Source organism: Rhea americana, unplaced genomic scaffold (assembly GCF_003343005.1).
Source record: "Rhea americana isolate MKP2758 unplaced genomic scaffold, rheAme1 scaffold_92, whole genome shotgun sequence".
In the NCBI taxonomy this organism is placed as follows: Eukaryota; Metazoa; Chordata; class Aves; order Rheiformes; family Rheidae; genus Rhea; species Rhea americana.
In genome coordinates, this window is record NW_028187111.1 from 384,761 (window position 1) to 408,856 (window position 24,096).

Below are 24,096 nucleotides of genomic sequence, written 5' to 3' on the forward strand. Positions count from 1 at the left end.
AAAAACTTGGAGAAAACTCGGTAACCTTTGGTCGTCTGGTAGGTGACCAAATGATTATGTGAAGTTGAACAGGAAGACAAATACACTGGAACCTCCATATCAACAGTGGTAGATATCTAATAAACGTACAGTAATGGTTAGACAGCATCATTATTCCAGCAAGTTGTCACACTGTAAGAGTGTAAGGTGTGGTTTGCCAGTCAAATAACAAGTACCTAGAAACTGGCAAGTGCACACTGCACATTGCTGGCAAGTGCAGAACATACAACCACTAAGGCAGGGCTGGTACCAAAATAACACCTGATAAGGTTGTATCTGTTCAGGCCGTCCCTGCATCTCTGCTTGGAGAAAACTGAAAAAAAAAGAATCTTGTGCTGATGTCAGCTTGTTACGACACGAAAACAGTAACAAGCTCCTAAACACATGCATTTGCATGCCAGAAAGAAATGATCCTAAATATGAGAAGCCCTGCAGTCTTGGCAGGTCAGAGAACATGTTTACTAGAAGTATAGACCAGCAGTAATGACAAGAAGTTACAGAAACCTTAAAATAGCAAAGGATATCTTTAAAATTACACCTATTCAATAAAGATGCCCTTTGAGTGCTTCCGTATATCCAGTAGTTTCCACCTTTTTCTCCTAGGTTAAGCGAGAATTTCCCACTAATAATTTAAGATGGAGTTTCTTGCCATTATTTTATTGGGCAGTTTTAATCTGAGTTAGTTCCCCAATACAGTTCACAGCATTGCAGCACTACTTTCAACTAGCTCAAAGAAAGCACAGCATAATGGAGAAATACATGACCACTTGTAAATTTAAGGCAGGAATGTCTTCCTTCACCAACTGTGCCAGCTTAAAGTGTTTATGAAACTGCATCCTAAGATTCTTAGACTGGCATTTCCATTGTGTACCATTACTAAAATTTTTCCTGCTTCAAGCTACCTCTCTCTACCATAGCCTTCAGAAGACAACTTACACAGTTAGTATTTTCTGCAGTATAACACATAAGCTGTTACAGTCATCTTCTTACAAGTAAAATGATTCTTACTGCGTAATCATCATATAACCAAACACAGACCATGAAACAGAAGAAAGGAACTGAGTTACAACTTCTATGTCTTAGCATTTTTTGTTTGTTTGTTTTGCACAGTCTGCTGTAGGAAGTTCTGTAAAAAAGGTCAAAAGAATTGTCTGGGTTTCAGTGATTCAGCATATGCATACCCACAACAAAAGTATGCATATAGACTACGGTTTTAATTTTGTAATACCAGCCATACTCTAATCTCTCCAGTCACTTAAAGGATATTTTTTAAACAACTGGCTGTGCCTCTCCCATCATATCATCTTTATGGGCTCTTTTCTCAGACTAAAAAATGACCATAGTTATTTAGAACATGCAAGAGCGCTTTTTTTTTACCTTTCTGAAATAACCTTCCCAAGTTTTCAGCAAGAAGGGAACTCAGGCCATAGAGCATCAGAATCACTATGAAGTGAAGAAATAATTTCCTTGTAGAAAAGCTGGGAACTCTTTCCTTACCTAAGCCTTTCAGCCATGCATACTGCCATATTTACATAAACAGCTTCCATAGTCCAAGTCCACTCCAGCGAGTATTTGCAATTTTTCATACTCATGACATCTAGTAGAGTTTTCTGTGATGGAGACAGAAGTCCTGCTCACTTTGTTCTTTTGTGGTACAGGCTTGCTCACTGATTTGCATGTTTAATGAGACATACATTCATATGCTTTTCAACTAAGATTAATACCACTTCTTGCCAAAAAGTTCAGTCTACTTCTTTTTCAGTTGCTTGTATTTCTCAAGCGAAAAATAGTGCCACTTCTTTCCCATGCACAGATGCTGTGTAATATTCTTCCCTACAAACAGTGAGTGACGAACTATATTCTGTTCAAAGCTACAGAACATAACTTAATAATGACTCAGTGATTTCTTCACAGAATAGGCCAAAGTCAGCATTAGCGGACATTCAGTGTACTTTATCTTGCACAGTGCCTTAACCTCTGTAATGTTAAGAGTCTTCCATTTGCAGTTCTATAATGTGCCTTTCATATTTACCTCTGTAACCTTGCACCAAATTGCTGTGGCAAGGTTTTTCCAAAGTTATTGTTGTTACCTTCTTCCCGTGCTGCTGGTTTTGTACCGTTGTACTCATGTCTTGCACCTGCAAACCCCTCCACTCTCTTCTCAGCCCAGTGGCAGGACAAGAGGCAGTGGGCACAAAGTGAAATACAGAAAATTCCATCTGATTATAAGAAAACATTTTTTCACTGTAAGGGTGGTTGAACACTGGAATAGATTGCCCAGAGAGGTTGTGGAGCCTCCAACTTCAGAGATGTTCAAAACCTGACTAGACACTGTCCTGGGCAATCTTCTTTAGTTGACCCTGCTTGAGCACAGGTGTTGGACCAGATGATTTCCAGACGTCCTTTCCAACCACAGCTATTCTGTTATTCTGTAATATTGTTGTTCTATGAGGATTCCTATAAAAAGGAATTGATCCTGGTGTGAGAATGATCCTTTCTACTCTCTGCCTCTTTTTTATCAGTTGTTTGCAGTTTTTAGTCTAAATTAGAGGGAAAACAAGTTTTCATTATTCACGAACATTATTCATTACTGAATAATGAAGTCATTTAAATGGCCAGTAATGCTTACCAGTAATATGCATGCACAAAGTTAACAATCATTCAGCATTTAGCATTCAATACCTGCTCTTGATCAAAATGTATGCCAGTCAGCATTATTAGAATCACAGAATCAGTAAGGTTTGAGGGGATCTCTGGAGATCATCTAGTCCAACCCTCAAGCAAGTGGCCCATACAGGGACTGAACCCGCAATCTTGGCACTATTAGCACCACACTCTAACCAACTGAGCTAAACCTAGCAGCCTAAGTAACTTCTGCTGTTATAGTCAACATATGCTATCAACTACAGACCCCACAAATAAATATTTGTGCATGTAAAGCTTGTTTTAACACTGTGCAACAACTGGTGTCTGTTTACACCAAAAATATCTATCTATATCTGATATCACCATTCAACTCAAAAGAGTCTCTGACAAAAGAGGACCTGATGGACTTGATATTTTGAAAGGTGCGAGGAGAATTCTGGTAAGCTGCAACCGAAAAGCAGTGTTACATTTGCACTAAGATTTCTGGGCCTAGATTGGTTAATTTATGTTCGAAGGATGAAGGAAGAATGTTTTGTTCACTGCTGTAGAAAAGGAAGAATATAGGAGGAAAAAGTAGTTCTGTAGTACTCAACCACAGATGGTTATACTGCTAGTTATTTAATACTCTTCATTAGGACACTTTGCAAACTATATAGACTCTGATGAAAAGGGAAGTCCTGGATCTTCACTTCRAAGGAGCAATGATGTCAGCCAGCAGTGAATTCTACAATCAGACCAAAAATCATATCCCAATTTAACTTGCATGTCGCTACCTCTAAAAACCTATAGGCTTAATCTTAAATTTACTATGACAGAGAAATAATTACAGTTGGCATACTGAAGGCTTCCAGAATGTCCCAGAACAATGTCTATTAACAGGCTGTACAGCAGACCTGTCAGTCCTGAGAGGAAGCCTTTGGAAACAGTACTTAATATTTACTGATAAACAATATTAACATTGGTCTGCTTCTAGTGTTACATACTACATAAGATCATTCAGACAAATCTGACTACTGCCAAACAGGTCTCTAGCACAGCTGCCCAAAACTCCAACTCTTCCTAGTTTTTAACTTTTCAAGCAGTCACAGAGACAGCTCACTGAATAAGCTGTAGCATGAGTGCATCTGCCATGATTTCTTATCTCCTTATGCCATGAACTGAGTCTCAGAACAGATGGTGGTTTTTGTTCTTAAGTGTTCTTGATGGTTACTATGATCTTGAGATTCAATCTAGGAATCAACTATTTCCCTAAAAAGGCCAATGCAGATGGACATATGTTCATGTTCTGAGGCCAAGCTCTGTTTCCTTACCTGTCAAACTGGATTTTTTTTTAAGTCATGGAACAGTTAGCACCAAACTGACCTAAATCAAACTCCTATAAACCCCATTCTTTATTTCTCTCACTGACATTCTCTGGTGACCAGAAYTGCCTGGTCACCATGCTTGCTGCTTATCTATAGTGACGAAAATGAATCACTTTGCTCACTACTGAGGGCTTTGCACTGTTAGTGCCAAAGGTTTTGATCTCAGCCCCCTCTAAAAAATAATAGCATACCCATTTATTACACTTTTTTCTCTTCGTGCTCTCAAAGTTGGTATAAGTCCACAAGCCTCCAGAGAGCCTTTTAACTGAATATAAGCTTTTTCTAGGACAAATATTTCTCTCCTGTTACTACACAGAACTACATACRGGTAATAAGGCAACAGAACCAACTTAACATACTACGGGCCATGTAGTAGAATGCACCTTATTTACATTAGTTCCGACCACTATAAGAGGAAATGAGATGGCGTGGCTTTGCAGTTATTCCTAAATCCATCAGGAAGAACTTGAGGTACATTTTAGCCTCCAGGTTGGGTGTGCAGAGAAGGCTCTGGAGGTCACCCTTACCTTCCCCAGGAAATGCCTGCGGTAGAGTTTGGCTGTAGGGTCACTCTCCAGCTTCACTTTACCACTCCAAGAAAATGGTACGTCAGACAGAGCTGGATTCAAGCTAGAGAGGCTGTGGCTGGTCCCTTCAATCCAGTAGCCCCCAAACTGGGGTAAGATAATGAGAGGGTATGGCCACCCTTTCTGTAACACCTGTTGAGGAGGACAGAGAACATGATGTTCTCTTAACCTGAAAGCCCAATAAAGCCCAAGGTGAAAACAGAGAAAAGCAGTCTTAACTCACCTCATGAATGCTGGGGTAAGGAATATATTCCTCTTCTGTCTGAAATCATAATAGACCATTAGCAAAAATATGAGAGATCTTTTAAATGCCATGCTCCCATGATAATCCAAACCAGGTTCCCTGCTAGGGCTTCAAGCCTTAGCCCATCCTTAGAATTTTACCTTAGAATTCTAGATAGACTCCATTTCCCAGGTCCCAGCATTATAATACAGAAGTTTCAGAACAATAAACTCAGAAGCCCACCTCCTTCGTCAAAACAACACAAAGTATAGGCATGCAAAATGAGGTAGACAGCTGAACTGCAGATATGAACGTGCAAATTAAACTGTGTGAGGAGTGACAGCCTCCCTTCCTTCTTTCCATGTAATGTTAGACTGCTGCTGTTCTTCTGCACAGAGGAACAGTTTACAGAGAGAGATGACAGTAGGATGGTAGAAACAGTATTATATTTACAGTCAGCTCAAGGATGTGTCATCCTAAAGCTAGACCTATGGTGTACAACTGAGCAGTGCTGAGGCATTTTTGCAAGATTAGGAGGAATATCTGAGCYGTTTAGGCCAATTTATCTCCCGTTAGCTATATTCCCATGACCATAGAGTGTACTAGCTATTCTGTCAGTCTGAAGTTATATAACCCTCTTAATCCCTACTGCAGCTTTTTTTTTTTTTAAGGTCATTCCAAAATTACATTCAAGGTGAAGTTTGATTTTAAAATTACTGGACCACAGCAGAGAAACTGAAGGAAGGGAGAGGAAGAGTTGCAAATTTAAAGATGGAAATCTATTCTTCCCAATGCTGAGGGAAGCAGACCAGCCTTCCAGTAGTTTCCATCTGAGTCCTCAAGCAGCCTACTGAAATAAATGCAATGTGGTTTCATAAATATTACTAAAGTTCCTAAACTGAAAAAAAATAAGAAAAAATGTATTCAAAACTAAGACTGTTAATAATATCAAACAGGTTTATTGGAACCACTTAAATTTGAAAAGGGGAAGCTCTTATTCCATTTCAGCTATTTGTTTCATGCTCTTGTATAGCACCTCCCATAGCTTAAGAAAAATACAGATAGATAAATATGTATTCTTGAGCTGTATGTAGGCTCTCTGTTTAATAAGAAAACACAGGGCAAGACAGGTCAGTAATTATCTGTCATTCTCAGTAACTTAGGTTGCAATAATGATCTAGCCTGACCTTGAGAGGAGCTGGTAGGGAACATCTTTGCTCATCCAGTCGGCTCCCCTGGAAACAGAAAGTCATAGACAGTAAATCTGTTTTCTTAGCATATCTGTTTCCCTTACCCTCTGCACCATATCCTCAAGCTGTGTGTTTTGACCCTCTCTGTAATATTTTATTTTATGCAAGTTTGGAAGTGAGGGATAAGTGGGAGGAGTAAAATTGGAACTTGACCAGTCCCCTAATTCGGGATTAAAACTGAGCCAACTATACATCCCTTAAAAAGCAGCATTTCTGGTCAGAAATCAAAAGTAATCTACCAAATGATTCTCTTATTTAATTCTCTTTTAGCTTTGAGGAGCAACAAATTAAAAAAAAAACTCCCATTCTATTTAGCAAAAACAAGGTTATGGAAAAATGAGAAAGCTTATTAAAAGAAACTAAAAAAAAGCTAAACCTTTACAAAATAATCAGGAGCCTAACCTTAACGGAGGCTCAGAACAAATGCATAACACCTTCAAGAAAGCGCTTTGAAAGACGAAAATAAAATCAGTATGGCTAAACTGCAGGATAAGGAAGATTATTAGATGCATGACTTCAAAAGTCTGAAGTTCTGTCCAAACACAGAAAATAGAAATAACAACAAATTGTAGAAAATTAAAAAAAAAATGCAATAAAGTAGGTGAGGAACAATTTGCAGCTGACATTAAAAAAACAGTAAAAAAAAGTCTTTTTCTTAAACACATCAGGAGAAAGAAGCCTGTCAAAGTCTGCAGGGACAACATAGGATCAAGATATAAAAGTAGACCACAGAGAAGGCTACCCAAAAAACTAAAAGAATATTTTCATTTGTGTTTTCAACAGAGGAACCTGAACAAATACCAGCTTAGGACTCTTCTTCATAGGAAGACATCAGATCTTTCTCAAATTGAAATGTCAGTATTAAAGGCAACAGACAGCACTGACAAAATGAAAAGCAACAAATTACTAGGGCTTGATGGGTTGCAAAATTAATGTGGAATAGAGGCTGACAAGTGAACTTAGCAGAGGTAGTGTAGAGTAGATCTTTAGTGGAGGTAGTAGTTTCTGCCACTTTGTATTTGGGCAGACATAAAGATGAGAAAATGGAGTGCATGAAGCACAAGTGCAAGTAGATGCTTTGTTGGTGCAATCTGGAGTTTTACTTGTTAACCTAGTGTGTTGGGGTCATGAGGGAGGCTAGGTTCTGAAATAAAGTAACAGCTCTCACGGGCAAGAAAGTGCTATGCTTTACCAAAATAAGATTGAAGCAGGAGTGATATGCAGGTTCAAAGCGCTCTCCACCTTCTGGAAGAAACTGCGAAATGTTCATGGACCAACTTCTATGAACTGGGGGACTTTTACAGATGAAAATAGAGGTTGGGAAACTGCAATGCTGCAAGACCTCTCCTCTTCCCTGGCATTTATGACATATCTGATGACTGAAAAAGCTTCCTGTTCCAAAGGAGGTTCTAGCAGAAGATCAGTTTCTCAGAGAGGCCTGAGGGAAAACTTCCTGGGCTGATATAAAGGAGGTCCTGCTAGTATCAGAGCCTTTACAGAAAGCAGAGGAAGGAGCATGTCAATACACTCCTTGTTAAGACTGCCTGCACTGCTAAGGAGCTCCTGTTATGGAAATGGAAGATAGGGGCCAATACCTACCAACCCCTACTCTGGAGTGAGGCTCAAGATACTAGGAAAGATCTAATGTAGTAATGTCAAAGCATGGACAGAACAACTAGTTGATGATCACTGTCATTCCTCAAAAGGGAGAAGTATCAACACAGCAGTCTCACCTGTCTCATCTTCCTAGTTTGGTTCAGTTTGGCTTGCAACTACTCTTGTAACAATGGACTCTCCTTCAAAATTACAGGATTGCAGTCAGAGTATGTAGAGATGCTGCGAGGAAGGCTAAGGCCCAGCTGGAACTGAATCTTGCAAGGGATGTTAAGGACAACAAGAAGGGCTTCTTCAAATACATTAGCAGCCAGAGGAGGACTGCGGAAAACRTGGGCCCGCTACTGAATGGGGTGGGGGACCTGGTGATAAGGGATACATAGAAGGCAGAATTATTGAATGCCTTCTTTGCATCAGTCTTCACTGCTAAGGGCAGCCCTCAAGAATCCCAGAGCCTGGATGTGAGGAAGAAAGTCTGGAGAAGGGAAGACTTTCCTTTGGTTGAGGAGGATAGGATTAGAGACCTTCTGCGCAGGCTAGACATCCACTAATCCATGGGCCCAGATGGGATGCACCCACGGGTACCAAGGGAGCTGGCGGATGTTGCTGCTAGGCCGTCCTCCATCATCTTTGAAAGGTCATGGAGAACTGGAGAGGTGCCTGAGAACTGGAAGAAAGCCAGTGTCACTCCAGTCTTCAAAAAGGGCAAGAAGGAGAATCTAGGAAATTACAGGCTGATTAGTCTCACCTCCAGCCCTGTGACGGAAAGGTGAAGGAACAGCTCATTCTGGAGGTCATCTCCAAGTATATAAAGGAAAAGGAGAGGATCAAGACTAGTCAGCATGGATTCACCAAGGGGAAATCATGCTTAACCAATCTGATAGCCTTCTATGATAGAATGACTGGCTGGGTAGATGAGGGGAAAGCAGCGGACGTTGTGTACCTTGACTTCAGCAAAGCTTTTGATACTGTCTCCCATATCATCCTCCTACATAACCTCAGGAAGTGTACATTAGACGAGTGGACACTGAGGTGGATTGAGAACTGGCTGAAAGGCAGAGCTCAGACAGTTGTCATCAGTGGCGTGGAGTCCAGTTGGAGGCCTGTGGCTAGAGGAGTTCCCCAGGGCTCAGTACTGGGTCCCATCCTGTTCAAATTACTCATCAATGACTTGGACGAAGGGACAGAGTGCCGATCATACCAAGTTGGAAGTAGTGGTTCATACACCAGAGGGCTATGCTGCCATTCAGAGACACCTGGACAGGCGCGAGAGCTGTGTGGAGAGGAACCTCATGAGGTTCAACAAGGGCAAGTGCAGAGTCCTGCACCTGAGGAGAAATAACCCTAGGCACCAGTACAAGTTGGGGGCTGACCTACTGGAAAGCAGCTCCGCAGAGAAGGACCTGGGAGTCCTGGTGGATGACAAGTTGACTATGAGCCAGCAATGCGCCCTTGTGGCCAAGAAAGCCAAAGGTATCCTGGGGTCCATTAGGAAGAGTGTTGCCAGCAGGTCGAGGGAGGTGATCCTGCCCCTCTACTCAGCCCTGGTGAGGCCTCATCTCAAGTACTGTGTCCAGTTCTGGGCTCCCCACTACAAGAGAGACATGGAGGTACTGCAGAGAGTCCAGCTTAGGGCTACGAAGACGATCAGAGGACTGGAGCATCTGCCCTATGAGGAACGGCTGTGAGAGCTGGACCTCTTCAGCCTGGGGAAGAGAAGACTGAGGGGGTTCTTATCAGTGTGTACAAGTACCTGAAGGGAGGGTGTCAAGGGGATGGGGACAAACTCTTTTCAGTTGTGCCATGTGACAGGACAAGAGGCAATGGGCAGAAATTGAAGCACAGGAAGTTCCACTTTAAGGGGTAGAGGAATTTCTTCACTGTGAGAGTGACAAAGCACTGGAACAGGTTGCTCAGAGAGGTTGTGGAGTCTCCTTCTCWGGAGATATTCAAGGCCCACCTGGATGCAACCCTGTCTAACATGCTCTAGGTGACCCTGCTGAGCAGGGAGGTTGGACTAGATGATCTCCAGAGGTCCTTTCCAACCTTAGTGATTCTATGATTCTATGATTCACAAATTCCCTGGGTAGGTAGTTTAATAGATACAGCATCAATCCTGGAATCTAATATCCCCAGGGTCTTGTACAGGGGAACCATTTGGTCTGAGCAGAATGAAAGAATGCACGGCAGACAGAAAGGTGTCCAGACACTCAGTGGGCTCCAATAAGGAATAATGATATSGTAACACGGACGGCATTTATGGCATAGCTTCACTTCCAATGTTAATCAGCTTATTTCTTCTACACATCAGAGAAGAAAAGATCCGTTCAGAAAGGTCCTCAGTATGGAAATGCTAGTGTTTTCACAGGATTAGAGACTGTCAAGCACTCTTAGCTAGTGCTAGGGAGAGGCCTATATAAAAGCCAGGACCAGAGTGTCGCTCCCATAACACAGGTAACAGGGATGATAGCAACAGTCGCAGTAGTTTGTGCAGCAGTTTCCAAGTTCTGCTTAGATCTTCTGAGGACTTTACCGGAGATTGTTGGGGTATTCCTGGAAACCCTCTGAGGAACTAGAGGGAGCCTGCTGCTGAGAGGTAAGGAAAGCCAGGTAAGGACAGCTGCAGGGGGGCTTAACTTCTCTTGAGAAGCTCTAGCAGCTGCTAGTAAGTTCTGTCGGTTGCTCGGACCTTTGTTTCAGCTAAACTCTGATTAAGGAGGGCCTTTAAAAAATGGAAACTCCAATGATGGTGAAGGCTGGAAGCTGGTGCCTTTTGGTATGGGAAGATCTCCTGCACGGTCAAAAAACTTGAAACTTCAGAATAGGTTCACTCCTCATGCAGCTGACAAGGAGCTGGGAACATTTTCAAATAGAGTACCTCTGCCAGCTGAGTCTCAGTCATCCATGAGCACCAGGAGGAAGCTGTGAGTGTTAGTAGTGGGAGACTCCCTGCTGCGGGGAACAGAGACCCCCATCTGCTGACCTCACCTGCTATCTAGGGAAATTTGCTGCTTGCCAGGGGCTTGCATGAATGATGTTGCAGAGAAGCTGCCAAAGCTTGTCTGGTCCTCAACCTCTGTTGCTCTTCCATGTGGTCACTAAAACCACTGCCAGGAGAGTCCTGGAAAGTATCAAATATGACTACATACTCTTGGGGTAACGATCGAGGGCATGGGGATCCAGGTGGTAGTCTCCTCAATCCTGATGGTAAGAGGGAAGGGACTGAGGTGGACTAGAAGAATCCTGTGGGCCAACAACTGGTTGCACAGTTGGGATGACAACAGAGTTCTGGTTTCTGCAACTATGGGATCCTTTTCAAGAACCAAAAACAGCTTGGTAGAGATAGAACCCACCTAACAAAATGGGAAAAAGTATCTTTGCCAACAAGAATGACAGAGGTGAGAGAGAATGACCAATGGGCAAGAAAGGAAGCAGTGGACAAGGCTGGCAAGCAAGCAGTCTGCAGTGATGTAAGCAGAAGGGATCTCCTGATCAACAAAACAGGGCTGAAGTGAAGTGTATGCAAGTAAATAAGGAAGTGCCTATGGGATGACATTTATAGGGAAAGCCCTCATGTCTAGGAAGACAGCATGCTGGGTTGCCTCTCTGAAGTGCTTGTACACTAATGCATATACCATGGAGAACAGTAGGAACGAGAAGTCTGTGTGCATTTACAGGGCTATGATCTCATTGGGATCATAGAGACATGGTGGGACAGTTCACACAACTGGAATGCTGCACTGGAAGGATACAGGCTCTTTAGGAAGGACAGGCTGGGAAAGTGAGGAAGAGGAGCTGCCCTTTAAGGAGGCCAATGGTATACTGGATTGTATTAGGAAGAATATTGCCAGCAGGTCAAGGAGGTAAGCTGTCTCCTCTACTCAGCACTGGAGAGGCCACATGTGCAATATTGCCTCTAGTTCCAGGCTCCACAGTACAAGAGTCACGTGGAAGTACTGAGGTGAGTCCAGCAAAGGGCCACTAAGATGATTAAGGGACTAGAGCACCTCTCATATACAAAATGGTCGAGAGAGCTAAGACTGTTTAGCCTGGAGAAGACTCAGGGGAAATCCTACCAATATATATAAATACCTGAGGGGAGAGCATAAGGAAGACAGAGCCAGACTCTTCTCCATTGTGCCCAKCGATAGGACAAGAGGCAATGGGCACAGACTGAAACCCAGGAAATTCTATCTGAACTTAAGGAAAAACTTTTTTTACTGCGAGCATGAAAAGTACTGGAACAGCTTGCCCAGAGAGGTTCTGGAGCCTCCATCCTTAGAGATGTTTAAAGGCCATCTGGACACAGTCCCGTGCAATCCGTTCTGTGTGTCTCTGCTTGAGCAGAGGGATTGGACTTGGTGATCTCCAGAGGTCCCCTGCAACCCCAACTATTCTGGGATTCTGTGACTACTTCAAAACAGATAAGTCGTATATAAAACAAGAAAGAAACWTGAAGATGACCGTGAGAAAAAAGACTGAAGGCATGTTGAGACTGTGATTAATGGCAGAATAGAGGGAGCGAACATCACATCATAAAAGACGAAGGCAAGTATTTTGAAGAGGGATTAGCTATGCAAGTATGTGAAGGTCTCAACATCCCATTTTAGTGGCTGAAATAAGGGATTTTTTGTTTGTTTCTTTTTCTCCTGCTTTTCAACCATCTGAACTGCAAAGCAATCTAGGAACAACTTATTCCTAAGTATCCTTAATAGATTTATTTATTATATTCTGTGTATACAGACGTATTGAAGTCAATAGAGCCAGTAGCACATCTATTTCAAATAATGATTATTAAGCTTGAAAAAAGGCTTTGCTCTCAAACCTCATGGAATGGTTTCAGTTTAACATGAGAACACAACTTTACCCATTAATTCATCACATATGATGCAAAATAGCTAGGTTAATTTTCATTCAAACAATGATACTCCAGTAAGATTGTGCAAATACTCAAAAACTAATTCTATCCTGTGTCTTCGTTATTTTACAGGATTTTGAGAAATGTTCAAATCTCTTGCTGTGCTTTTTACTCACATGATTGCTTATGAAAATCTCATATTCAGTTTTCAAGAATGATTCAATAAATCTAAAGCAGAGTTGGAGTCAAATGGAAGGAAAAGGAGAGTAAAAAAATAAATAAAAAATTAATTTAAAAAAATCTGGGGAAGGGAACATTTCTCTGGAAAACACCTCTACCCTTCCTCCAAAAAAAAAGCTGGCCCATGAGTAAGCAGCAGTTACTACTTTTCCTAGTGCAACTCAGGCGACAAAACAAGCTAGACTGGACACATACCATATAGCCTTAATAATGGGCAACTAAGAAACCAATATAGATGTGAAATTAGGTGGTCTGTATGCCAGAAATTCTTACCCGTTCCCTCTCTTAAATTTATCTCTCTCTAACACAAGAGGTCTAAATATAGTGAGAGATACAGTTTTCATATGATGAGCTGGGAGCTGAGAAATACTAAGAATCTTACAGCAGACCATTCATCCCCTAAAGGACATCTGCTAGTGTTCCTTTTCAACCATCTACAGATTTCAAAAGGCCTGTAAGAAAGTATTACCATACCTTTCAATATGGCTTGAACTGAGCAAGCAGCTCTGTACTTTCAAGCTTATTTTCTAACATAGAATTAAACGACCCAGGCATTCCTATAAAGTACATTCTTCTATAGCACTGAAAACAGATCTCAAAGTGTTCGGGTGTCAGTACAAACAATAGATACACTGAATGTATTGAAGGAGACATACCTTCAGCCCTTCCTCCTCCTACTTCTCCTTCCTAGTCTGCAAACTAGTACCTCAGTCTCATATCTCTATCTGTAGCCAGTATTTTGCTGCTACCTTGCACCTCCTCACCTTTACATCTCATCTAAATCTTGCATTTTCTCCATATCCATAATCCACTCAAATTCCAGAATTTGAAGGTACTTAGAAAGGTAACTCTTAACTGTAATAAAGGGTAGGAGTTATGTACCTCACTTAAAGAGACCAAAGCTAATCCTAGTATTTTAAAGAAAATGCATCAGTCAGAGAAAATAATATTGGCATCATGTAAGGATGCTCTGAGAAGAGGCCATCTGAAAAACATAGTTTTAACTATTTTACATTAAATATGCAACACAGTACTATTATATTCACATCTACTATTTTAGTAGAGGAGGGGGATTTTTTTTCTGGTTTTCCTTATTTCAATTTTACCATGTAGTAGATAAAACTGCATGTGTGTATTTTCATACAACAACTAAGCCAGATCATTTACTTAAGAGAGTTAAAGATTAGGTCCACAGTAGTTACTTATCAGACTATTTGGTCTTGCTAAATGCAGTTATGCTAGCATCCCATTAATCATCTGTCATCAACACCTGCTTGCTACCCTGCAGTAGTTCTTGAAGAACACTCCAGATACACCTTAACGCAACTTTAATTTTCTCTCAGAATTGTACTTCAGCAAAAATCAGACAGATTATAAGAATTTGTGCCTTTTCCTTCTACCATACTGGTTGAAAAATAAATATAGGGAAATGCTCTTGAAAACCCACTTAAGATAGAGTATTGGAGGTTGGGCCTAGCAGAGCTAAATATGCTGCAAGCCCAAAGTAAAGGATATTGGGGGGGAAGTGATCAGCCTAGAATAGGAACTGGCGACTGACTGGCTACAAAAAAATTAACAGATCTCAGAGTCTGACAGAATAACTGCTCCTTACCTGCATTCTTTCAATCATCTCAAATAAGTCCACAGTCTGCGAAGAGAGAAAGGTAACAAGAAAAATAATTTAATATTTGCAGGAGCAAAAGCTATCTTCTGTGGTAACCTAGATACTGATGGAGCCAACAGCTTCTACGTTTTGGCATAGAAACTATTTTCTTGCTGAAGGCAAGACAGAATCTTTCTTCCTGAACTGATGACATGGTCAATACAACCAGCTAAATTTTCATCTTGTCTTGTAAAAGCTTGATCTGGAACCTGATAGGGCAYGTCCCAAGAATTTTTCTTTGAATTGGTCAAAAACCAAAGAATGGTTTGATACAATATAATATAAGAAAGGACTATGTTAACAAGTTTAGGATTCTCACACAGAAGTTGGTAACAGTAGCTGTAACACATACAAACATAGAAACTTGCCTTCCTTTACCTCTGATCTGTACAACAGTTAAAGACACATTCCTACCCTGAACCAAAGGAATGTGAACTGCATTTACCTTGCTGGGAACACCAAGAGTGAGAGTAGATGGAATGTCTTCGGTCAGAGAGTCTACAACATCACTGGTGCAGCAGACTCCCTCATTAGACCTCCTGTAAGGGACAGAGTCAGAAACGGGTGGAAGGAAGGGGAGAAGAAAAACTTAACTCTTGAAGAACTCAAAATGCCAACACTCGCCTGCAGTGCCTTTCCTGCTTTCTGCTGTCTTCTGCTCACTTGCTCTATCCCCAGATCATTTCTTGGCTATGAGGAAGCTGTCACTCCCATCACCTCAACCAAGCTGGAGATATGGATGGCTCACAGATCACCTACTATATGCAAATGTCCTGCATATATCCCCCAAAAACTCCTGGCCCCTAAGTCTTTTTCTCTGCTCACGTGTATTATTTCCCTCACACTCGTGGTTCAAGTGCTAAATGATTTTTTCTGCCAAGTTACTACCCTAACATAGATTTACAGTAGAAGAAAGGCAGGTCTCACATGAAGCTTTGGCACCAGATGGGGAGGAACGCCAGCAGTGAGGGAGATGGTGATAGGACCCACTCTTAAATCAGGTCCAAATGCCAAAATTCTCCAGTTCCTTGAAATTTCCACCCATCTCAAAGCTGAATAGTATTAACAGAGCTAAAAGTTCTGAAATGCTACTGAAATCAGAACCTAAAGGACAGACACAGTAGCTACAGTTGGATATTAGTCTTCAAGACAGGAACATAACAGACTTTGTGCTAGGACAGAGACACATACTGCAGGAGAGAATCAGGCACACATTTGTGTTACCACTGCCGATAAAGCCAGTGTACACATTAGATGGGCTTCTGTCTGCACATCTTCTATTGAAAACATATTATTATTTTGGCCACTACTGAAACAGCACATTGTGTGTATACAAACAGCAGCCCTCGTTTAATTTCACTGAAGATAAAACAAAAAGTAACTCAATCAATATACTGTACTTTAAGAAATATCTATTAAACTGCAATATAGACACTATCAGTGCTAGCTGAAGCTCTTCCACTGTGAGCTGATAAATTCTGTATCATTCACAATTTTTACTAAATGACACAGTTGGGTTGCAAGTCTGTCATTTCACAACTAAGATCATGTAGGCAAGGATCATAAAGAGCCAGGGTGGGGAGCAAACCCCAGACTTCTAACATAAGAGACAAAATTTACCCACTTTGTAAAGCAATCATGAATACAGCACATTCAAAACTCGATGCCTCTGAAATCAGTTCTAACATAGGAGGCTTGATGTTATCCTCTAGTTGACAGACAAAATATGCAGGGCTCTTACTGCTTCCATGCTAAGAGATTAGTATCTGTAGGTGGTGAAGGCTCATGATTTGAAACCAATGGCTACATTCTCTGTTGCATGGAAGTCTAATGTATTTTCTATAATCATGAGACTACACTTTATTACAAGGTCCAAGAATTTCCATGTCCACCAATGCTCTGACAATTCACAATTTATTTTGAATTATGCAGCCCATCTGCACCACATAACTGGTATACAGGCTGGTTTCTATAGAGAATAACATAATGCTTCTATTTCACAATTTTATTTTAAAACTAAAGTGAAAGACATCAGTGTTACACATCTAAAGGTTAAATACATAATGCATATGGGAGGAAAGATGAATCAGTCAGTCTAAATAGCCTTAAATGAATACTGGAATAGTTAGATAGCAAATGTATTTATAAATGGGTGTGAAAGTTATACCAACATTTGTTTTATTTATTAGTTTTATTCATTTAGTTGGAGCATGTTTGGGTCAAACAGGATAAATTTATGCCCAAAGCTTTATGTGAAAGATTTTCATTGCTTGTGTCAGAAAACTGAAGGCTGTGTTCTGTGGGCTCTAAACAGGCAAGAACTTTATTCAATAAACTCTCTTTTTCAGAAACTAACCATTTCCAGAGAAGTGTAACAACACCTCTTTCGTGTAACTGGATGCCCTGGGGCCTTGTTGCATGCTACAGTGTTTTTCTTTTCCATGCCCCTGGTTTGAATCTTGAATCATTCAGTAGACAGTAAAATCCATATGCATATCACGGCAATTTGGCAACTCCTGTTTTAGGTGAGTGTGGACAATCCTGCCCCATCCTCTTGCCATAAATTCACCTCTATGCTTCCGACTGACCACAGGTCTTCATGCAGCAACTGCTCCTTATTGTTCAATCCTAGCATAGTCCTCCTGCCGTAAGGACTAGTGTAGATGCCAATATCACTTGCCCCATTATATATTTAGAGATTCTGTCAGTTCTGTAATTATCCCAGGTCAGTAATGTGCAGAGGAACTTTAAAAAGACAGAAGAATGTTTTAGATTTTATCTTTTACAAAAGAAAGTCACAATTTTAGGGCTATTGTAACTATTGCTTGAAAGGTCATTGGTGAATTTCAAACTTCCGGAGTTGCCTGCACTTGAATCCCCAACAAAAGCTAATGTTTAAYTATAACATATAAATCTCACATTCAGAAAGTAAAATACCATTCTTTGGGGAAAAAAACAAACAAAAAAACTCCATAATTCTCCAGATTGAGAGGAGATATATATGTCAAAATATATTTGCTGATGCTTTATTTTTATGAAAAGGCAACTAAGGAAAGTAGAGGTCATGGAAAAGACTTAAAGATTGTTTTTATTCTCATCAACCACGGCATTCATTTTAAGCATGTATCCTAATTAAAACTGGGCACTTCTGTTCCATTCCTAAAGATTCCTCTCTCAATTCTGTAATGGTGAGAGAAGCAACCCTTGCAGATCTCTACATCTCCATTGTTAATGCCCTGTACTCCTGTCCTGCAGCATCCCCAGCAAAGTCAGTCCTCTGAGTTCCGCACAGCTCTGTAAGTCATTCCTAGACGCTTGTAGCTGAGCCAGTTCAATAGCAAAGACTCTACAAATATGTGTTCTGAGAAAACTAAAAATTGGCTTTGACAGATTTCATAAATCATTTCATTCATCTTTCTTAAGTATTCCAGAGATTTGTTGCACTTTGAAGAGACATGTGTTCCAAATTCTTGTATAATTATTTTCCTGAAAGTTCATAGGAAAGTAGGTATATAGCCATTATTGGCCACCTTTTCTAATCTACAAGTCTTCTAGCAGAAGAAAAAAAATACTAAATAACTTGCAACTAATTGTGAGACTACAGTCAGTACAATAGCTGTGGTCCCAATCTTATGAGTGATTCTTGCAACGAGGCACCAATGTGTTCTTAGAACCATTCACTAGAAGGGATAGCCCATTCAAAAGAACTGAAAGCTATCCAAAGATAGTTTTTAAACAAGAAAAACAGGCCTCACATGCTCATATGAACATTTTTGGGTAGTCACTTTCCTTGAGCAATAGTTTCTGTTTCACTCCTATGTTTTGCCCTTAGACTTACTCCACCAAATAAGATTTTTAGGTATTCAGTGAACACAGCTAAAAACATGACACTAATGACTTTACTCTAATAAGTACTCGTATGTGGGTAGAAGTTATGGCATTTTATTTTGCTCTGAGTCGCACACAGTTCCTAAAATCAAGAAAAGGAACTAGCAGGGCAGAACTAGGAAAAGGAAGTAACTATTATAGATGAAACACCATTCTTTTCTGGCTTGTCCCAAACTTTTCTGCTCATAGACTTTGACTTCAAGTTAGAAATTTCACTTCCAATAGCACTCCTGTTTTCTGACTGGTAGGGAGCTACTTCCCCTAGCTTGAGAACCACTGCTCCAACTGCTGTGGTCAGTCTTTTCTCTTCGATCAGGATTTCCTCTGTCCCTTCTTGTATTTATGAAAAAGATGAGAAGGTTACCAAAAAAGTCTAGATTAATCTGCTCAGTTCATACCCTTAATCTTGTACTCCACAACAGGGTTCTCTCCTGCATGACAGGAAAAAGGAGAACTCCTGAGGGAAATGAACCTCTTCACAAATTCTAACTTTTATCTCCTAAAAAGTCCTAATAAGATCATTTGTTTTCTTCCTATGAGTTGGGGGCGGAGGAAATAAAAAAACTGTTGTTTACTCCGCTTCCTTTCAGAAATACTAGCACCCCCACCAGCCCTCTCTCCCACTCACCATCTTAGAACCACAGAAAGATTTGGGTGGGAAGGGACCTGTGGAGGTCTTTAGTCCAATACTCTGCTCAGAGCAGGCTTCTCATTCCCCTCCTTTTCACACATCCTAGAAGAGCTCTTCTTCCTGCTCCTACAATAAGACTGGCATCAGGTAGAAGGTACTCACTTCAGCATTCCACCTTGAAATATTTTAAGCCATTCCCCCAACCTGTGCCCAGGCTGAAGGGAGGAAATGCATAGTGCAAGGCACCTGATGGACGGCCAGCCCAGTACCAGTACATACCCTCTGTAGGCTCCAACACAGAAACTGTGCTTTCGGGAAAACATGCTGGACTTCTCTGTTGAAGGCAGCTCCTGGCTCTTCTCTTTGGATGCCTCCTCTCCTTCTGCTTCAGCATGCAGAAAGGCACAGGCTCCCTCCTTGGTCCCTTCAAAGATCAGTCCCTCTCTCCCTCCCCTTCCCAAGCTGTGCTTCAAATGAGAGAGACTGCTAAGAGCCGGGACTGCGCCTGAACAGCATGGGCAGGAAGCTCCTAGGGAGACAGATAATGAGAGACAGAAAGACAGAAGAGGAGACAGAGGCATTGAGAGATGGGGAAGTTACTGCTCTCTCTCCTCACCAGGGAAGGTTGATTCCCCTACATTCCCCTTTCTCGGTGGCTCATAGGACACGGGATAGCCTGCAGGAGGTCTTTGCTGGAACAGGAGAGTCACAGAAGGCTGACTCCAGATCTCCCAGTGGGGGTAACAGAAAGGGTCTCCAAGATGGACAGCAGAGGGGCCACTTATTCAACTCTGCTGTAGAGTAAGATCTATCCCTCCTGTAACATAGCTGGCTGCTCTAACATGTAACCTATTCTCTAGGGAAGCTCAAATTTTGAGGGGCAGAAATCCTTTAACCACATGTATTTGCTTTTATGTATGGACAGACTGACTGTCATTCCTGACAAAAACTGAGAATAACAACACTATCCTTAATGACAAATGTATGCATGTAGTTGGGTTTTCATGAGAATATAGAGATCTTCCAGACACATTTCTTCTGTGATCCCTGATTTTATTCCACAAGATGATATGATGTTACCTCTCTACACTAAGACCTGTAAAGGCAGCAGCTACAAACAGTAAGCCTCACATCCAGTTTGTTCTAACTTAGCAAGGGATGGTAGGAAACAAAGAATGAGAGATCAAATTCAGAATCCAGAATCTGAAAGAGATAGTAAGGAGGAGTAAAAGCAGAAAGATCAGACAGAAAATATGGAATATTTGATATAGGTGGGCAAAAAGAAAAATAAGAGAAAGCAGTTAAAACAACCTCTTGTCAATAAGACTGCAGTAATTTTGTTCTGATGCTTCCTAGAAATTCTAGTTATGCAAGACCTGGACAAAAAGTATCATGGGGGTTTCAGGTGTGGGTGGGTGGGAAAAGAGACTACAAAGAATTAAAGTACGGGACAACTTGGAATAAAATAAGATAGGATCAGCTTGCTGGTTTTAGGAACTTGGAGGAAGGACAGCTGTTTCCATCTCTTCTTGTTTATTTGTTTTTTTTCAGTGGATCTGATCCTGGGGGGATGGGTTCTCCCATACAGTCCACCTCCTTCCTRGAAACCCTGCGCCTTCCACACCCTTCCAGGGCACTGCATACACAGTAGCTGCTCTATGTACAAGCAGTTTTTATTCATTCAGCTGAACCTCTGAGTAGGAAAAGAGAACTGACTGGGCTAGAGCAGAGCATCAAGCTTGCTACTTCTCTGCATCTAGGCAGGAGGAAGAGACATTAGCTTCTGCTGCTAGAGAGGGCTGCCAGGAATAACTTGCCCTCCCCCATCCCAAGGTCATTATCAGCACCAATAAGCTTGTGTACTGTAAAAGCAAAATATATAGTGTCCCTGGTCCTTTTGCCATTCTCCACAGCTTGCCACAATGGACAAGTGCCTATCAGATTCACATATGCAAGAGCTGGGCCTGTTGAGCCTGGGGAAGAGAAGACTGAGGGAGGATCTTATCAATGTCTATACGAATTTAAAGGGAGGGTGTCAAGGGGACTAGAGGCAATGGGCACAAACTGAAACACAGAAAGTTCCACCTGAATATGAGATGTCACTGTGAGAGTGACAGAGCACTGGAACTGGTTGCCAGAGAGGTTGTAGAGTCTCCTTCTCTGGAGATATTCAAAACCTGCCTGGACATGATCCTGTCTAACATGCTCTAGGTGACCCTGCTTGAGCAGGAAAGTTGGACTAGATGATCACCAGAGGTCCCTTCCAACATTACCCATTCTGTGTGATTCTGTGATAATAAAACCAGACCTGGGCTCACTTTTCATGCAACTATTTCATAACTTTACGTAACCTCCTGTGCAATTCCAGTTATGTACATAGCCCTCAAGATCCTCAAGCAAAACAGCAAATAATTATCAAATATCCCAATTACTGTTTCTAGCAGCCTATGAATAAATCACTCCCACATATAAGTAAATCACAAACCCTCTCTTCCCTGCTTGTTCCATAACTTATAATCAAGCTAACAATTGCTACTGTTCATACCTAGTAGAGCAGTATCAGTTAATATACATGTTTAATTGTATTAATAGGTAGACTTAGTTCATACTTGCATTCTTGTATGATTAATTCTGCCTATTTAAAGTCTCATATTAGAATCCATGGATTTGTATATATTTGTGTGAATAATTATGCGTTTTGCAGTTATCGTCTGTTTGAGGAGCTGGCATACAAGTTTCTGTTCTTCTAGGTATCCCTTCAGATATGTTAACAGATGTATTTCAGTAATTTGTATCTATACCTTTTGCAATATATTTTCCCTTTTTAAAGTTTTTTTTTAATTTATTTTTACAACTGCATTAGCATTTTCTCTTGTCCATATAGGAAAAGTGTCAATTTACTCTAGCACAGAAATCAAGCTCTGCATTTTTATCAATTATTTAAGTCATTGTAGGGACATCAGAATCTCTACAGAAGCCATGTACTGCCACATAAAAACAACATACCCTTCAATGGTAAACTCTTCAGGGTAGAAACTGTCTTTTTTATGCAAGATTTATACAAGATTACACTCAGTTATCACAAGCTCACAGATGTACTCACAAATAGAAACATACATGATTTCACATCAGCTATTCTCACAGAAGTATGTACACAGCTTCTAAAATAGTACTAAGTGTGCACAGAAAGCACCTCCCACTGCCCATCTGGGGTCATCATTTTATGCCAAAAGTTGAGAGAATCAGAGTGGGACAGAATCCTTAGAGTCTAGACAGACCCTCTATCATATCCCTCCAGCTCTCCAGTTTGTCTTATTTCCTACAAGAACATCTACTCTCCCCTACTGCACAGGCACACACACACACTCTCTCTCTAAATGTTTCTTTGCACAATGCAGTACAGCACAACGTTTTTTTAAAAGCATGCAGATGCTTTCCCTGCTGAGGCTGAAATTGCCCCAAGGTCCATCCATTACACAATGCCCCGTAAGCAGTAGATTGCTCTCAATCCCCCCCAGCTGTCTTTGCCCCAATTCCTTCTAGATGCAAAATATATTAATTTATTAATTGGTATCACAAGAAGGAAGAGCATAAAAACAAATAATTTGTTCATCCCCTACCTGAGCAATGATCTCTCATCCCCAGCTGGTGAGCGGATGGAGGCAGGGAATCCAGCTGCTCCCACATGCACTCTCCTTTCCTTGCACTATCAATTATTCACATAGGTTGCAGTGTCCTCCCTCTTCCTCGCTCCATTTCTCTTCCACTGCCCCCACCTGCAGATAAATGGAGAGTGAGCAGGTTGGTGGTGTCATGCTTGAAACTAGAGATCATTGTCGATACTGAGGAGTCAGCCTGTGGAGCATCTGTGCTCTTAAGCAGAGGTGACTGGTCCTAGGGGAAGAGGACAGACTGGCAGCTCCATAGGTGGAGCACAAGCAGCTCTGTACTCCCACACAGTGCTCTCTGCACTTCTAATCCCAGACCTGCAGGGATGACCTTTAGAAATGAGAAGATTTTCATAGGGAGGCACATTTCTATAGCCCACTTAAGCATAGAGTTATCTGGTGACAGTGAACTGAGTAAGGTTAATTCATGTGTATAGATCAGAGGAGGAAGAAAAAGTAGCAGATCTGAAAAATCTGATCAACACTAACCTGTTTACTTAGTACTAACTTACTCCCATAGCAAATGCACTGAAAGAAAATAATGTGAAGGGATATGATGATACAATACATTATTAGTTATGAGTATAACCTGTGGATTGGAAAGATTGTTCAGTCATGATTTTTGTGTATAATCAAATAATTTTTTATGTTGCATCAGTGTTAGGCAATGTTAAAATGAGCTCTGTCAGACTTAAATGAGGCAGTTTAAAGCATTTTGCCTCTGCAATAGCCTCTGCAGAGGGCTATTATCTACAGTGGAGTGAGTGTTCTAAATCTTCCTCAGAGCAAARTTAGGTTTAATCCCCCAGGTTAAATTAAGAATTCCACTTTGCACTTAAGTCAACTCATTCTAGCCCCATCAGTCTGATAGGAGAATTTTCTACTATGTCATTTTATAGGCCACAACAATTTCTTCTCTTAAATACTTCCCATGGCTATGGCCACAGCAGAAGCACCACAGAGACAAAAGAAATAGAATACTAGTGTACTCAAACAGCAGGTTGTTAAGGCTTCCCGGGACTGTATAACCTTTCCCATATTTCAAACAAATAACTGCTGGAATTTGACCAGAAGTAACAAAGGGTTTCTTCAAATTAGATCAAAAAGAAAGGGTATATTAAAAATTTTTGGTATTGCAACTCCAGTTGCAAGCAAGCCTACTTTTAATACGGCACTGCAATTGTTTGCAACTGTAATTGTTTTTAATTATATTCTTGTTTTCAAATCTTCAGGAATAACTTTATCTACCTTTTCTCCACAGTTATGCAGGCTGGAAAYATTTTATTAGACTAGCACCTTTTTTGTTTTCATACATGCATAGGAACCAAAAGTTGAATAAATGCAGTGATTTCCTCTGGATCTGTTTTGTGGTCTTATTTTGCATCTAAGATGATGTGAATTCTAAACAAATCTCTTGGAGCACTT

The 24,096-nt window shown here is 41.0% G+C and overlaps 1 protein-coding gene across 2 annotated transcripts in view; it reads right to left on the reverse strand.

Moving 5' to 3' along the window:
* LOC146584477 (rap1 GTPase-activating protein 1-like) overlaps window positions 1-22,709 on the reverse strand; it is a 56,107-nt gene extending 33,398 nt beyond the window's left edge. The window contains exons 1-6 of one of the 2 annotated variants that reach the window (XM_085324507.1): window positions 22,624-22,709; window positions 14,930-15,023; window positions 14,434-14,469; window positions 6,047-6,094; window positions 4,860-4,898; window positions 4,577-4,768 (exon numbers count right to left, since the gene is read on the reverse strand). In XM_085324507.1, coding sequence (XP_085180633.1) covers window positions 4,577-4,768; window positions 4,860-4,898; window positions 6,047-6,094; window positions 14,434-14,451 — 297 coding nt within the window. In that variant the 5' untranslated portion in view covers window positions 14,452-14,469; window positions 14,930-15,023; window positions 22,624-22,709. Of the gene's footprint in view, window positions 1-4,576; window positions 4,769-4,859; window positions 4,899-6,046; window positions 6,095-14,433; window positions 14,470-14,929; window positions 15,024-22,623 lie in introns of those variants that run through there. The other variant, XM_085324506.1, reaches the window with a different exon arrangement.
* Between the last annotated feature and the right edge of the window lie 1,387 nt (window positions 22,710-24,096).